General features: G+C 42.9%; 1 protein-coding gene across 1 annotated transcript in view; it reads left to right on the top strand.

The window, feature by feature from the left end:
* Positions 1-17,583, top strand: part of LOC308100967 (ankyrin-3-like) — a gene marked incomplete at its 5' end in the record, with an annotated part of 144,595 nt that overhangs the window by 98,614 nt on the left and 28,398 nt on the right. The window contains 13 exons of the mRNA XM_080450186.1: positions 572-695; positions 3,219-3,230; positions 6,479-6,581; positions 7,519-7,569; positions 8,239-8,351; positions 9,433-9,465; positions 10,767-10,991; positions 11,324-11,478; positions 11,973-12,184; positions 12,718-12,925; positions 15,682-15,778; positions 16,794-17,022; positions 17,190-17,315. Coding sequence (XP_080306312.1) covers positions 572-695; positions 3,219-3,230; positions 6,479-6,581; positions 7,519-7,569; positions 8,239-8,351; positions 9,433-9,465; positions 10,767-10,991; positions 11,324-11,478; positions 11,973-12,184; positions 12,718-12,925; positions 15,682-15,778; positions 16,794-17,022; positions 17,190-17,315 — 1,688 coding nt within the window. The remainder of the gene's footprint in view (positions 1-571; positions 696-3,218; positions 3,231-6,478; positions 6,582-7,518; positions 7,570-8,238; positions 8,352-9,432; positions 9,466-10,766; positions 10,992-11,323; positions 11,479-11,972; positions 12,185-12,717; positions 12,926-15,681; positions 15,779-16,793; positions 17,023-17,189; positions 17,316-17,583) is intronic.

Genomic DNA, 17,583 nt, shown 5'->3' with positions numbered 1-17,583 from the left:
TCATAGTCCACCGGTCCGCCGATCGAGGTGCGGTGCAGTGCTTTGCGTTCCTATAGCTTTAAAAGCTCCCGTGGTGTTTTTTGTTTTTTTTTTGGGCTCTGTGTTGAGATGCTAGAGCTAGAGGAACTGCGTTTTGGTTTACAGCAGAGCTGGCCTACCGCAAAGATGCTGCTGTATTTCTATGATCGCAGTTCCTACACTGAATAATTTCTAGGCTCTAAAAATACCTCTGCTATTTCAGTCAACGGTGCATAAGCTCATTAGGACTGTGTTGTTGTCATGCCACGGTCAGGCGAATAGACCAGAGAAAAGTTGCAGTGAGCAATGCAGGCCTGTTTGGTCTGATGATAGACTGATGCTAATGCATTCTCACAGGCCTCCTCTAAGTCCTATAATCAAATAAAGGGAAGGTTAATGCGGGTTGGTGTTTTTCCTTTAAATGCCTTTCTTTTTTTCCTTTTTTTCTTGATCGAAGTGCCGCATCCAACAGCATACTGTACCTCTTTCTCTGGATTGCCTCGCCTCAGTACTAGGCTAACACTGGGATTGTATGATTTCCACCCTCCTCCAGGTGAGGATGCAATGACCGGTGACACGGACAAATACCTGCGGCCTCAGGACCTCAAAGAGCTGGGAGATGACTCACTTCCTCAGGAGGGATACATGGGCTTTAGTATAGGAGCCCGCTCAGCCAGGTAGGACCCTGTTCACTTTGGTGATGAGATGGTTCATTGTGAAAACAACAGATATTCTTTGGTGCAGTGTGGTGCTGGTATGATGATAGTAATATGTCTTTGTGTTGCCCACAGAGTTATTGAGTTTTGTGCTTTTGTCATAGTAAAATCATTTTGAGTTTAAATAACTCAAAGATTTTACTGTGTATGTTTGCCAATGTTTGCTGCTGTGGTTGTTTGTCATATATCGTTCTGAAATATGTCATACCGTGGCATATACCGTATGACTCAGATTTGATTGTTTCTCATTTATTGAAAGACACACACACATGCAGGCACTTACACCCAAAACCATGCACACCCACAAACATTTACTTAATATTTACACATAGCCTGCACAGAGCCAAAGACACCAGAAAGTGCCTGGGAAGTTGCCATTTAATGGTTAAACCTGGCAAAATGATTCAGCACTTGTGTGGCCTAATTAAAAGTCTCAGAAGATTACAAATTGGCCACCCAGGACCCCCAGCCTGTTATACACCTAATAACTTGAACTCTGACTACAGGGACTATAAGCCACTGTTCTCTGCCTTTTGTTCAAACACAGGCAGGCTGTTATGTGGACAGCTGTAGCCCTTATACAGTAAAATCCTCTGTGCTCATTTATCCATTTGTAACTCTGACAGTGTACCTACATTTGGTCACATTTGTACACCCTAAGAGTTAAATGAACACTCAGGTTTTTACTGTGTACTTGGCTGTTCGCTGTGGGCTTAGCTATATAGTTGTTCCACACAGTGGAAAATTGGAAATCTGCAATGAAAGGGCATCAGATGGGCCCATGTTGGATTGTGCGGCCCGAGCACATTATGGGCTGTGTATTGTGGCCCGCTCTGACAGCTGGCTGATGCTCGGCTGGGTGGAAACAATACCAGTGACATTGACAGGAAACAGCTAGCAGCAGCAGCTAGTCCATGGCAAACACCAGAAGCAAACAAACACACTGTGAGCTTCCACCAAAGACCAGTTATTGATGAAGCCTCATGGGTGGGCCAGTGGGCAGTTCCGTTATGCATTGCAGTTTTGAAAGGAATTGTAACTTTTCAAACCATTTAGCGGTTGCTAGCTGTTGGGCAATGGTCAAATGTAGTGCCAGCTGACTTAATGGATAATTATCATCAACGAGTTGCTTATCTGTGAGTATCTCAGTATGTGTGTGTGTGCTATTATTAACCACTTGATACCCTAGCATCCCTATTCAGGGACTAACATTCAGTGAAAATAGAACATCTAAGATGTTCTATTTTCTATTACTCTCTGAATAGGGACGCTAGGGTTCAACAAGCTCACAAGAGCTTGTTGATCGGCTATTTTCTGAGAAGATATTTACTGTAGAGTGAAAACAGGAAGGGGCCTAGTATATAGCTCCCATGGGAATCTGGAAGTATTAGGGTTTAATGTTGTTTATTCAAAAACAATATTTGGTAACATGTTATTTAAAGGTTGGGTCTATAATGCATTATAAATCACATTTATACTGCATTATAATGCCCTTATAAGGCATAGTTCATAACACTCTTTATACATGTTTATAATTATGCATATAACAACTTATAACAATATTTATGAAGTATTTTAAGTGCTGGTCATAATGCATTATAAGCTCTGTCATCATAGCTACCATAACTTAGTCAGTTATAAGGTTCAAGGTTCAAGGCTGTACTTTATTGTTACATCCTGTGTACAGGTACATAAGAGTAAAACTTATTTTGGTTTGGCTTCCTTCAGACAATGCATGATAACAACAGAATAATGATAGAAATCGTAAAAAGATTTAAAGAACAGAAAGAGAGGTATCTTTGTTATATGTTGTTATGCATAATTATGAACATTTTTAGCAAGTGTTATGAAGTTCCTAATAATTTTTTCTCTCCTCCTACTCTGTCAGACGAATAATTGTTGTTGGTATAATGTCATTGTAATGTACTGCAGTAATTGCATTTTCAAGAACACTGTTTGTGCACTGAAATCGCTGACATCTCTGTCTTGGTAAGAAGGTTGTTTAAAATGTACTGCTGTGTATTAGTGCAGTGAAATATTTTATTGATCATTGAATATACACAGTCAAACCCTCAGTGTTAATTTATCTCTGAAAGTTTACAAATTGACTGGGTCCTCCATTTTGATTTGGACCCGTAAGACGCCATTGTATCTAAGTTGAATTAACACTGAGGCTATTTCCTGTGCACGATGCTGAGCAAACTGCTTTTCTTTGCCTTACCTTTCTGTTTATGACATCGGCATTGCATGGTTTGCTGTTGGACTGGGCCTTAAAACACGTGCACACACCTGTGCCTAGTCTGGGAGTGCAACCATGCAAAGGCGCAGCATCAATGTCATATAGGGAGACAAAAAAAGAAAGAAACCCACAGCATCTCTTTGCTTTGATGTCTTCAAAACTTGCTTTGCTTTTTCACTGTGCTCTATTTTGCTCTTTTCCTTCTTGTTCTTTTCCTTGCACTCTCTCTCCGTCCCTCATTCTAGCCCTAGGATCAGGTAAGAAAAGAGTAGTAGTTGTAGTTAAGTCGCAGTAGTTGGCCACATTAGTCCTGTATGGCAGTGGTTCCCAAGCGTTTTGGTTCGAGACCCAAAAGAGAAATTTTATTATAAGTGATGGTTATAATGCCATTATAAGCTCTGTGGAACAGAGCTTATAATGGCCCAAAACTAGTGAACATAGCCAATCTACAAGCTCATCATGACACATTGTGAGCTTTTAGATCTGCTATTTTCGCTACTTCTTAAGTATATAAAATGTCTGGAATTAATTAATTGGGGGGAATTTATTAAATTATTTTGAAAAAGGTTGTTATTTTTTAAATGTTTGATTATTTTTTATTTCTGAAAATCTTTTGAATTAATAATAAAAAAAAAATAGAAACAAAAAGGGATATAATAAAAAATTGGTCCGCGACCAAAAATTGGGTCCCGACCCATTGTTTGGGAAACAGTGCTGTATGGTGTCTCTCTCCCGTAACGCCTTCACGGTAAGATCCTTACTCTCAGAGTGTACGAATGTAACGAAATAAACCCGCAAGTGTCCATTTGGTTACGTTTGTACACTCTTGGAGTTAGAAATGGATAAATTAACAGCGAGGATTTTACTGTGTTGATTTACGTCCCCCTGACCCTAAACCCATAACCCCCCTGCAACCTCATCCACAAGCCATGTCCCTGTGCGCAAATACGTACTGTATGTCAACCTCCTGTGTTATTTCTCGGCCATCCGCGTGTCTGTTTTTCCTCACATTTCATTTTGAGATAGTTGATGTTCTGCTTCAGCAGATCACCCGTTCACCTTATTTTCTCATCCCTCAAACCAGAGTCATCATATTTGCAAGCAGGAAAAATACGTTTTTTGTTTTATGCAGGGTTTTGCAATAGAGCAATAGTCACAGTGGAAATGAGAAAATAAATGTGCCGTGTTTTGTTTTGTTTTGTTGTATAATGAGAAATAACAGGTTTGTCTTCACTTTGAGTTTTATTGTGTTAATTAACCTCCCTAACGTTTTTTGTATGGTGTGGTTTGAAGTGGCACCTTCCCTGTGGTATCATTATTTGGAAGTGCCACACAATGTAACTTCCAGGGATCAATGGTGAATTAACGTCCATGGATCAATGGTGAATTCACAAGCAGTACCTTCATCTACTGTAGCTGTAATGCACAGGGTATACAGAATCTGTTTTGTTATTGAAGATGGCCCTAGTGTTCCCCAAAATTCCTGAAGATACAGGACAATGCACAGTAACATGCAGAGATGGAAACTCTACAGCCTTAAATGCCTGTGAATTGTGGCCAGGCAGTTAGAAAGACCCCACATAAACCATGGGTCACTTTGACAAAGGACAGACCTTCCAACCCCCCCGCCCCCCTCATACACACACACACACACACACACATACACACACACACACACACACACACACACACACACACACACACACACATTTGCAGTCACGCGCACGCAAAGACTCACATAATCATCTCTTTGAGACCACGCAGACGTGTTCCTAAAAATATAGCCTACGCTATAAGGGCCATAGGAGACAGTAGAACTGGGTGTATGTATGGCACAGCAAACAGAGTGGAGGTTAGGGGTTTGGCAGATTGATCAACAGTAAAATAAATGGACCAGCAAAGAGAGAGAGACAGGGAGAAGAAAGACAGGGAGCAATTAGGCAGTGAGTGATAGAGAAAGAGAGAGCGAGAGAGGCAGGGAGTCATAGGAAACAGGACAAGATGACTTCAATCAAATCCATTGTGAAAACAAACATGTACTATAAAAAAAAAAAAGACTGCGGAAATATACAGCAGATGGAAATTGAACTCTAGCAGGGAGAGAAAAGAAAGAGAGAGCGATACAATGAGGAGAGAAGTAAGGCTGGGCGATTAAACGGGATAATAGTGGAGTGCTCAGAATAGGTTTCAGACGCAGAAATAGACTTAAAAGTTTGATGACGGAATTAGAAGCAAATAACAGAGAGGGTGAAATGGGGAGAGAAAGGAAAGACTTGAGAGGAAAACAATCTTTCAGAGCTAATAGTGGGAGCATGAAAAGGCTAAAGAGGCATAAAGAGGGGAGAGGAGGATGGATAGAATGAGAAAAAGGACGAAGCTATGAAGAACAAACACGGTGGAGGGGCAGGCGGGGGTGAGTGCTGCCATGCCACCGGGTCCATTCAGGCCGTGCAGACAGAGTTGCTTGGTAACTTCGACAGCAGGGTAGGCAGTGCTGTGCTGAATAAAGGGCTTCTCTCTGTGCTGAATAGGGTGCCCACACAAATGCGCTGAGCATTGCACTTTCTCCCCCTCGCACACTAGCTCTATCCCTCCGCACACATGCGCATCATGCACGCGTGCGTATCCATCCTCGGACACACGACGCCACAAACAAGTAGGCTAAAATGATGTGCATCGTGCACGCATTTGCATTCGCAGTCGGTTAACAGAGGCACTGTAGGGAAGAGAAAGGGCGGGTCAGTGTGCATGCGCGTGCACACGCTCACACAAAAATTGCCGTTCTGCACTGATTGAAACAGGAGAGAAATCTACAGTTCTGCATTCAGCTTCAGAGAGAGGTAGCGACTAGCGAGTCTACAACAAAACAGGCAGATGCCACTGCACCGTCATAAAGCACACTGCAGCAGGACAGAGAGGAACAGACAAAGGTCTGTGTTGGTAACTCTGAAGCTGGTTTAGGTCAGGTCAATTAATAATGGATCAAACCTAAATGGAATCACCTCCATGGACCATAGACATTTTGGTCAAAGCTTAGCTCTAATATTGCCATTCATGGCATCTGAGATGTTCAGATGCCTCTTACTGAATGTATGATTCGCGTACAAAGACTTGCAGTCTCACGCTCTCACTGTACACGTCATAATTTCGACGAGCCATATCGCATCCGTGTTCGCGACACGCCCCAAACCATACAGTATCAACAACAACTCTCCCTTGATCTTCCCTCTGCCTCTTTATTCCTTTCTCTCTCTCTCTCCCTATCACTTAGCGCAAACAAAGCACCTCACTCTCATTTCCATCTCTGAATAACCAACACCTATAACCAACACCTCTCTCTCTGCTCTTTCGGATGCTCTCTGCATCCAGCCAATCAAAGAACTACATGGGTTCCCTGGAGGTTGCATGTTAGTTAATTCCTTTTTGCTTTTTTTGTTTGTTTTTGTGTTCTGTTCTCCCAACCCTCGCTTGTTGTCGCCCGCCTGCGTTGCGTGGTAACATATAGCCTCCGCTCATTCAGTTCGGATAGGTCTAACACCCTCAACCGGACCTCCTTCACCCGTGACAGCATGATGATCGAAGAGATCCTAGCGCCCACCAAGGACACGGTGAGCCTCTCCCTTTCTGTTGTATTTCGCCATCAACTTGGTCCCCTTTGTGTTTTTGCTCCTGACCCCCCCTCCGACATTCCCTACCTTTCCTTTCACCTTTATTCTCTGCCCTTCACACTCCTACTGAGCCTCCTGAGTTTCGTCTAACATTCTCTCTATCTTTCTTAGGTGATTTATAGTTCAAATGTTCCTTTCCCTTTCAAACCATGTGATGTCTGTCTACCTCCCCTGTCTGTTCAGTGTCTCTCTCAAGGTTCTGGGTAAATGACGGTTGCTTAGAGGGAAGGGGTACATGTCTTGTGTCAAGGTCATACAGTGCAGGCGGCGTTGCTCTTGTTAAAGTGCTGATGACAAGTGTATAACACCTTCACTGAGAGTTTATTCAAGCCTGAGTGCCTAGGGGGAGGGCCTCCCTTTGCTTTCTCATGGAAAACCACTGTGCACTGCAGAGCTTGTCCCCCAGCCTGTTTTGGTGGGAAGGTTTCAGGAACGGAGCTAAAAGGAGAACTGTAACCTCTTGTATTGTAAACAATATTAGCAGCGTAACCCGCAAGTTCAATGAAGACATTCCTCAAGATTTGTAACTGCAGATGGAGAAAATATGCACATATTATTTCAACTGCCCCTGTTGCAAAATAAGCAAATGTCCTAAATTATGGTTTTGGGTTACATAGAAGTATGTTTACAAAAATAAGGATTCCACCTAGCTCGGTACATTTGTCCATTTTAAATCTTTAAAAAATGAACTCACCCTAGTTTGATGCATTGTGATGTGTAAAGAGCATGAAACAACAAAAACAAAAGCAAAAAATACATTGTGATGGATGGAGAGGATTTACAATATGTGTCCCTTGATGGAAATACCATAACATTATTAGAGAAAGAACTTGCTACCCCTGGTGTGAATTGTCAACTATCTCTCCTTTCCCTTAAGCTTCAGAGTGTCTGTAAGGACATTTCCTACTTGGTTGACCCTCTTAATAAGGTACACAGTGTTGATGGAGGACTTCCTCTTTTCTTCAATATTCACACGGCCGGCTCACTGGTTCATCTTCCATCTGTCTGGGTTCCTGTCTTTGTGTATATTTGTTGTTTGTTTGTTAGTCTTGGTTGCACGCCATCATTCATCAGCCACTGGTCGTTGCATGGTAAACAACGTCTTTTCCCAGGCCATACTTTCAGAGTCCCTGCGTTTCCCATAATACACTGTTTTTTAGTGTTTTTCTTCACAAATAAATAATTATGTAGGATACGGGTACAGTCCACTTTAGTAGTCCATCTTTATGCATGCATGTTTCATTATGAGGCTGCTTCGTAAGCGTCCGATTATGTATTTGACTAAGATACATAAGACGGCCACCGCGTCGTGTGGCCGTCTGTGACATAGTTTGTGGAAGTACAGTATGTGACAAGGTGCCATAAATGTTATCAGGTCTTCTTCATGTTGTATCTCACAATAAAACTTCACTTAGATTCCATGAAGTAAAAGACTAATGTCATAGTTTTATGTCATATATAGTAACGATTCACTCAACTCACCCCTATTTCTGTTTTTTTTTACCTGCTTCCCCCATTTTCTCATTTTCATCCTCCCTTTTGTCCATTTTTTTCTTCTTTGCTTTCTCTATCTTTATCATGTCACCTCCACTCCCAGCATCTGGCTGTGACCAGGTCAGACTACAGCTCAGAGTGCATGAGGCGCTACAGCTGGACTCCAGACACCATGGAGCACAGCCACAACACTGTGTCCAGCCCCGTCCATTCTGGGTAAGTTAAGACAACTGGAGAGAGTTAGCTCTCAGCAGTTAGCACACGCATGCACGCACGCACAGTGCACACTGCGACAGTATAACCACCATCAGTGTTCATTTAAAGCTGCAATTTGTTCTTACCTGGGATTCAAACCCGGGGGTTCTACTGCTGAGCTAAGACGGTAAGCCCGTTTGGGCAGGGGATATATTACGCTTTGAGCTTCACGCGATACCTCTCCTCAGCTAGTAGGTGTCCTAACCGACCACAGGGATAAAAATGTCTCTAAAGAAGAGCAGGGAGAACAGCTCCAACCACCGCAGATGTACTAGTTATATTGTATTAACATACAGATTGGGTAAATAACATTTTATTCACACACAAAAAGTTATGGATTGCAGCTTTAACTCCAAGAGTGTGCAAATGTTACCAGTTTATAAATGAACACTGAGGATTTGACTGTGTACACATAATAACCATTATGGTGGTCATTAGAAGCACCTGTATGTCCAGTCCACGTGTCCTTTAACACAATGCCGAAACACTTCCTGATGTTGTTCTGTCATGAGCGTTAGCTAAATAAAAAAATTATTATAAATATACTGTACATGTGAGGTCTACCTTGCACATGCAGTGTTACAGTTGATACAACACTGCGACTCATGTTGTTAATTTGGTTAAACAAAAAATAAAAACCAAATGTTCTGCTCTCAAGTTAATCTAATTAGTTTGAATTTTAAGATAATGACCATCATAAAGTTTTCAATTGGACACTAATGTCTTTGTAAGGGTGATCATGCAATATTTCTTGTGGCACTATGTGAAATGGTGAATGATAAAAAAAAAACATGGATCTGTCTTGTCCCTTTTTAGTTGTGTTCCTTATTTGACCCATTACTCTTTTTCCCTCCCTGTATCACTTGAGTTTTCCGTTTCCCTCAGTCCTCCACCCCATTCTTTTTAATTTGTTTATTGAATTTAATGGTTTTGGCTTTTCAGTCTGTTAAAACAGATCCCGACTGATTATGAAACGTTGATACTACGACTACATTGTTTGGGTTACGCCTCCTGCATTGTCTCCCATGTGTTTATTTTGCAGCTTGTCCTCCCCGCTCCCTCAGTATGACTCCAGGTGATGACTTGAGTCCGCTGGTTTCACTCCTTGATGTCGCAGTGATGTCACTCTCTTCTCCACTCCACTCCACCGCGCTTCCCTCTCACCCCTCTCCTACTCTTTCTCCATTCTCTGCTCATGCCATCCGTGTGGTCTGGTGTCTCATTTGCACTGCCTACAGTAGCTAGTAGTGGAAGTAGTAGTCGTCGTCCATGTGTGTGTGTATTACTCTCAACGATGTGCCATCTTCTTTCTCTCGCTCTCTGTCTCTCTCTCCGAGCACATTACAATCTGTCCTCCATCTTGAAAACTTAACAGGAATTTCACCTAAATGCACCATACGAAAATGTATACAAAATGTATGCGACGCAACATAGAGAACAACGAGAACACTCTATGTTCGTTCTGGAGTTACAGTAACTGATGTCACAACATAATATGTTCAGCTTCTTAAATTCAGGGTTATTACACCTAACGGCCTCCTAATAACATACAAGCCTAGAGGTCCAATATGTACAATTAGGGAATTAAGTTAACCAACCAACCAGCCTCTTTGTGCAATTTCTTGCTCTTAATTACACCTTGGCTTAATGAATGAGTCATTACTTTAGAGTCTTTTATTTGTGAAACTTCTGGCAAACTACAAGGGATGGAGTAGTCTGGTAAAGTGATAATCATTAGGGTTCATAATGACTGCCTGTAAACACAAGTGTGTATAAATGCTCCTTTGCCATGTATACACCCCCACCACATCCCCAGCCCCAACTCACCTTTGTGCCATTCCCAGGGGATTAACACAGCAATCCACAAACGTTAATTTTGTAGAATGGAACATGATACATATTAAACACACATCCTTTCATTGTGTCAGCTAATGGAGTCCTTAGCTTGGGTGCGACATTTGTGAAGGTGTTTAATATTTGATCACTGAACACTGCTTTAGAGGGACTGAATATCTGACAGTAATCTCACCTTGGGCCGCAGACACAATTTCTCCTACAACTTCACCAGAACCCCAAAATTTGTTGGGTTTAATTTCAAACAGTGACTAAGAGTCCTAAATTGAGGCAGGTAAAGGTGAGAACTGTTAGGTTTCAGAGCTCAAAGCGTCTTCTCTTTTCCTCCAAATCCCTCTCTCTCTCTTTTATTTCTCTCTATTATTGTTTTCTCCCCACTTTTTTTTGGTGTACGGTTGATCACAGCATGGGATTCATCCTCCTCACTCGTATCTGTGGTATGGCTTCTCTCTTTGTCGTTCACGTCTCTCTCCCATTATTTTCCCTGCTTGTTTGACTTCTTTTTCTTCTCCCCTGCGGCAGGTTCCTGGTCAGCTTCATGGTGGACGCCCGCGGCGGCTCCATGCGAGGCAGCCGGCACAACGGCATGCGCATCATCATCCCACCCAGGAAGTGCACGGCGCCCACGCGGATCACTTGCCGCCTGGCCAAGAGGCACAAGCTGGCCTACCCGCCACCCATGGTGGAGGGAGAAGGGCTGGTCAGCCGGCTGGTGGAGGTGGGGCCCGCTGGGGCCCAGTTCCTCGGGTAGGTCCCTGGCTCCTTCTTGCTGATGTTTTGAACGTTTTTTTGGTGGCCAGTTAAATAAAGGTTGATTGATTGACATGGCGAGTCCCAACTGTGAGAGGATTATAGCTGCATTATAATTATACAATATATTGTTGTTATTACATTTTTATTACACAAAATCTTACAAGTGAAATAACAGTAATGCATCAACCAATGCAATTAAAATGCACGATTAGCGCTTCACCAGAGAATGCCTGGTGATTACTTCGGGAGTAACCAACTGCATAATTTTGGTGCAGGTCATTTAACTCCGCTGCCTCATAATGCGTTTAATTTGTGTTCCCTTACAGCCCAGTGATTGTCGAGATCCCTCACTTTGGCTCCATGCGTGGGAAGGAGAGAGAGCTCATTGTGCTGAGGAGCGAGAATGGCGACACGTGGAAAGAGCACCAATCTGACGCCAGGACAGACGACCTTGCCGACCTGCTCGGTGGCATGGATGAAGGTAAGGACAAGACACATTGCACAGTATCACAAAAGGAAGTAGAGTCTGCACACTGGAAATACTGAGAAAGCTCCGCTGTATTTTTTTGTGTCAATGTTTCGAACAATCAGATCTTCATCAGGACATACTATATGTCCAATATTTGTGAAGTAATTGTAACTTCACGAATATTGCCCAACCAAGGCTGTAAAATCTACAATCAATGAATGGGCCATAATCAATTATGTCATGTCACTGCATCGATACAGAATCGTTCACCTTTGCATTGTGATGCATCTTCCTCAATTTTATTTAAAAAAAGGTTTTGGATCTTCTTTTTTTAGGTTCTGGTGAAGGGATAGTTATTGATCATGGCTTGGAATAGCTTTTTCTTTTTTACATTTCTTTATGACATTGCTTTGTCTTTGATAATTCCTATGTCTGTGTGTTTCCAGAAGCATTTTTTCAACTTCCTTTTAAGCATACTTCCTTAATAAGCCTCCTCTGTGTTCCAGAGCTGGACAGCCCTGCTGAGCTGGAAAAGAAGCGAATCTGCCGTATCGTCACCAGGGATTTCCCACAGTATTTTGCGGTGGTGTCACGGATCAAGCAGGAGTCTAATCACATGGGTCCCGATGGAGGAACGCTGTCCAGCACCACTGTGCCCATGGTGCAGGCCTCCTTCCCACAGGGGGCGCTCACCAAGAAGATCCGTGTCGGCTTGCAGGTACTGCAGAACAGTGCATTGGTTGTTATGATGTTGCTCCTCAGGGGCAAGTAGTCTCTCGGAGACCTGTGCTCAGAGGAGCACACTTTTTGAGTATATATGTTATACTTTTTGAAATTCTTTAATCTTATAATAGACAGCGGTCATTAAGGCTGTGATCCGGGTGAAACCTTACCCAAATTTGCAGTCATACGTCATACATATTAGATGGCTGACATCACAGACTGGATGGCCATTAACTGGCCAAGTTAATGATGTCTAGGTGTTTATTAATATTTTTTGTTTTGTTTTACCAATCAACTCCATTATCTAATGAGACGTGCCTCATTTTCGTCTCACCTCTCCTCTCCCCTCTTTACCTGAAAGATAATTGTTTTGGTAAAAAGAAATAGCAGGACTAATTGAGTTTCCTCCATGTGTGGAAAATTGGACATCCATCCTTTGAATAGCTATGATGAACAAGTCAACATCCCTCTTTCATCTCTTCCTCCGTTCTTCTCTCGTTCTATCGTCCTAATCTTCTCCCCTCTCAGGCCCAGCCTGTGCCAGACGAGATGGTGAGGGCGGTGCTCGGCAACAGAGCCACCTTCAGCCCCATCGTCACTGTGGAGCCCAGGAGGAGGAAGTTCCACAAGCCAATCACCATGACGATACCGGTCCCACCCAGGTCGGCGGAGGGCCACCCTACTGGGCACCGGGGCGACGCGGCACCCTGCCTGCGCTTGCTCTGCAGCATCACAGGCAAGTAGACAGATTTATGTGAAATTGATCATGGTGACCACAATCATGCTAGCCTGGTAAACCCTCCCTCCGGAAATCTCATTTCTATTTGATTCCAGGAGTGAGTCTGGCCTGAAGGCTTGTATGGGCGTTTCTAGCGCATTACCAAAAAACCGAGCCTATCAGCGTCGTTGCTCATCGTTCTGTGATTGACAGCAAAAGTTGGCCAATCAGGTGGCGAGTTCGAGTGAGCCCGAATGGACCCGAGTGCAGCCTGAGTGCAGCCGACCAAACACGAACGGCAGCCATTGTTTCTGTGGGCAGTTTTCTCCGCTGTTTTAGAACTTCAAAAAGCTCTCAAACTTCTTTTTTGAGGCACGGAATTTACTTATAAGATATCGTTTGGGTAGAATTTAGTTGTTTAACTTCATATATGTGGTCAATTAATCATGACAGAGCCTATTTAAAAATGAAATTCAGAGAACCGGCAGGGGCGGGCAGTGACACGCATGTATCCGAATAAGGCAACCTATTTTGGGCATGGCCATCTCAAAAGTCCCGTTGCGTCACATTAGTCGCGGAGGTGGTAAAAATGCACTGCAATTGGCTGAAGGGGAAAAACGATCATTGGCTGAAGGGGTTGTCAGTCAACGGTATTACTCCCGCCCAACTCCAGCCCACAGCCACTATTGCAGAATGGGCGATCAGGCCAGACTCACTCCTGGAATCAAATGGAAATGAGATTTCCGGAGGGAGGGTTTACCAGGCTACAATCATGCAGTTAGTGGTCAAAACTTAAAACCACTTAAGCCGTTGCTTATCCTACATCGTACGCTGGTGTCACGCAGAGAAAATAGCCGATCTACATTGCGTCATGCAATTGGTTAGACCTACAACCAACTACCAATTACAGTCTCCCATATTTGAATACTGGGCCCTGATTGGTCACCCCAGACTTCGGGAGCAGGAAATGGATTCACAACGGAGCGGTACCAGACCCAAATTGCCGAGGGCAATTTTCTTTTTGCACTTGCAGATTCGTCTGGTCCCAGGGTACTCCAGGCTAGCATCAACCTTATTGGATAGTCTAACCAATAATGTAGTTTTATTTATGTAGCATGTACGGTATTTGCGCTAATCAGAACTTTGACCTTGTCTGTACGTAGCAAGTGTGTCTACCAAATATTGAGGTAAGCTTTTATTTTTGTAGCGACAAACTTACGCGCATTGTTACTCTTGTCATGCTTGGTGGCTACAGTGTGGCACTTTATTTGCTCTGGCTAAAGGGAATTATGCAAGAATGATGGCACGAGAGAGTTTGCCGAGTCAAGTTTGATTATCTTCAGCCTAAGCAAATAAAGTGCCGATCTAACCGGCAGGGTATCGGGTGTCCTTAAACAAGCACCACCAGAGACAGCAAGTGTGCAAAAATCATGTCAAGGAAGAAGCGTTGCCAATTGACATGAATGAAGGGAGAGTTATGGTGCTGTCCGCAGACGTAGCCTCACAGGCCAAATGCACTGTGTCATGATTTATTATTTATTTACCTTGTGCAATCGGCCAGGTTGATGTTATGATTTTAATTTTGTCATGTTGCATAGTGACAGAAAAGTCAAAGACTACAATATGAGCAAGGCTTAAGTGGCTTACTTTATTGAAAAAAAATATGTTACTTGTAGCTTAATCTTGTTTGTAAAGCCTGGCTCGTGGTACAACATCATTCTTATGTCATTAGTGGTCATCAAAATATGGTAATATTTTAAAAAGGAATTAATGAAATATTATTGAAATGAATGGATGAATGAATTTCACATTTGGTCCTTGCTATCAGCAACTGGGGATTGCATATTTCACGCACGCACGCACATACACACACAAATAACCTTATTAATTGACTGATTTAAGCTTTTTATGTTTTTCTCCCAGTCCCTTCATGCATTTCTTCTTACATAATTGTTAGCCATACATTTTCAGGTATAAGAATCATATGGTTTCTATGGTTAAAATATTCTTATATAATGTCTGTGTAATTATGGTGCTCTTATCAGTACATGGTACAAAAGTTATTTATGACTACAAATGTAAAAAATATATATATAATAGTCTACATAATAGAGGAATGAAAAGAAAACAGCTGAAGGTGTCACGGCAAAACGAACATTTCAACTACTCATTACAAATACATGTATCAGTAATGCACAAAATAAAGCATTTTCATATTTGGGCCAATACATTTTCACATCAGAAGGGCAGACAGTGTTTGGGGATGGCTCTGAAAAAAGTTAGTTGAGGTGGGTGTAGATTGATTGCGGATTGCTATAGAATGTCAGTAAATGATAACTGGTATTTTACTGTATTTGCCAGTGTAGATTATCTAGCTATGCCGCGGACGCCCCAACAGGGGCTGGATTTAGGAAAGTGTCACTCTTTTCACCACTCACGAGTTTGCAGGTCTATACATTCAATCAAGTGGATGAAACTCCCTAGGAGGGATGACCCCAGAAAAACATTGTTAGCAGGAGCATTGAGCCAAATATTTGCGACATCACCTTTTCTCATCCATTTAACATTCTTTAAATGGACTGAGTGACTCGAAAACCAAATATCTGCAGCCTGCAGGCAGAGCAGACCTCAATGTCTGGTATGGGGGGGAAACAAGACATTTCTAGGCATAAGAAATAAGGCGGAAAGATGAGGAAAATAAAGGATAGCGGGTTATATCCCATTAATATGAGAGAGTGCATGATGTCATGCGTTGGTTGTGCATCTCCCTGCAGGAGGTACGTCCCCTGCCCAATGGGAGGACATCACAGGGACCACCCCACTGTCTTTTGTCACGGACTGTGTCTCCTTCACCACAAATGTGTCGGCCAGGTAAGTCTCACACACACACACACACACACACACACACACACACACACACACACACACACACACACACACACACACACACACACACACACACACACACACACACACACACACACACACACATATATACTGGGGTCACACATGGCATGCGCTGCACACATACAATACAATTATGAAGGAATAATACTTCAAATGCTATCCCACTAGCTCTATCCCATTCCCCCAAGTGACACAGCATCATTCCGATATATTGCTGAGTCGTGACTCAAGCTTGTCAATCACATGTCTAAGTGTTAACATAGAGAGAGAGAAATTGTTTGCGAGGAATTTTTGGCTACTGTAAACAAAGTCACGGAGTCCTGTCCTAGCAGGATTGGAGTCATGTGGGGGCTGTGTGGCCTGATGCGAACAGAGCACTCCTTGGTCCTCTGAAATTAGATTATTACAGAGCTGTCATGTGACTCAGTGTGCCCTATGAAAGGAAAAAACTACCAAACAAACAAAACTACAAAGCAAAATCCAGGGTGTTAAACAAACAAACTCAGAATTGTGACTTATAAAGTTGCAATAGCTTGAACAAACTCACAATTCTTTTTATATTTATTCAGTGGTGCAAAATGGCTTCCATAGATTGTCACTGACAAGCAGAATACAAATGTTATGCCTTGTTAATCTGTGGTTCAAGTCTTGATTTATTAAAATGGACAGTGCATATTTAGAAAGCTCAAGCTCTTATATCTTCCTCATATCAGGCAAATGGTTTTCCTGGCTGGATCCCAGATGCATATCAGTACACGATTAACTCCTCTCCTCTCCTCTCCTCTCCTCTCCTCTCCTCTCCTCTCCTCTCCTCTCCTCTCCTCTCCTCTCCTCTCCTCTCCTCTCCTCTCCTCTCCTCTCCTCTCCTCTCCTGTCCTGTCCTCTCCTCTCCTCTCCTCTCCTCTCCTCTCCTCTCCTCTCCTCTCCTCTCTTCTCCTGTCCTGTCCTCTCCTCTCCTCCTTTTCCTTCTCCTCTCCAGGTTCTGGCTCGCAGACTGTCACCAGATTCCTGAAACGGTGAGTCTAGCGTCTCAGTTATACCGGGAGCTGATCTGCGTGCCGTACCTGGCCAAGTTTGTGGTGTTTGCCAAGATGAATGACGTTGTGGAGTCTCGGCTGCGTTGCTTCTGTATGACGGACGACAAGGTGGACAAAACACTGGAGCAGCAGGAGAACTTTGAAGAGGTCGCCAGGAGTAAAGATATTGAGGTTTGAACTTTATGTATTTTTTAACTTTGTGTTTAGTGGGAGTATGGGGGGGGGGGGTATTGGTTTTATTAGCAGTAGCTCATCCCCAATGTGGTACTGTACTCTTATCTTCTGAACATTTCTTTGTTGATGGTGATGCCAAATTCACGGTTGGTGTGTTTCCATAGGTCCTTGAAAGCAAGCCTATCTATGTGGATTGCTATGGAAACCTGTCCCCCCTGATCAAGACAGGACAGCAGTTGGTTTTCAGCTATTTTTCCTTCAAGGAAAACAGACTTCCTTTCAATGTGAAGGTATAGTTTTTGCAATTATGACATTGTATACATTTAGCTGACACACTGTAATCATGAGTAAATTGGAGGCAAGGTGTTTGAATGTCTTGCCAAATCAAACTTTGTGTTTGAATGTCTTGCCAAATGAAACTTTGACAGGACACACAGCTATGGAGGGAATTGGACCTGCAGCCTTAAAGTAATTCTACCTAGCCACTGTACTATGTACTGTACCTACTATGGGCCTGTTGATGTATGTGTGTCACTGATTGAATGATGTCAGGAATGA

This window comes from Gymnoscopelus braueri (assembly GCF_963280865.1).
Source record: "Gymnoscopelus braueri genome assembly, chromosome: 14".
Taxonomy (NCBI): Eukaryota; Metazoa; Chordata; class Actinopteri; order Myctophiformes; family Myctophidae; genus Gymnoscopelus; species Gymnoscopelus braueri.
This window is presented reverse-complemented; position numbering and strand designations above follow the sequence as displayed.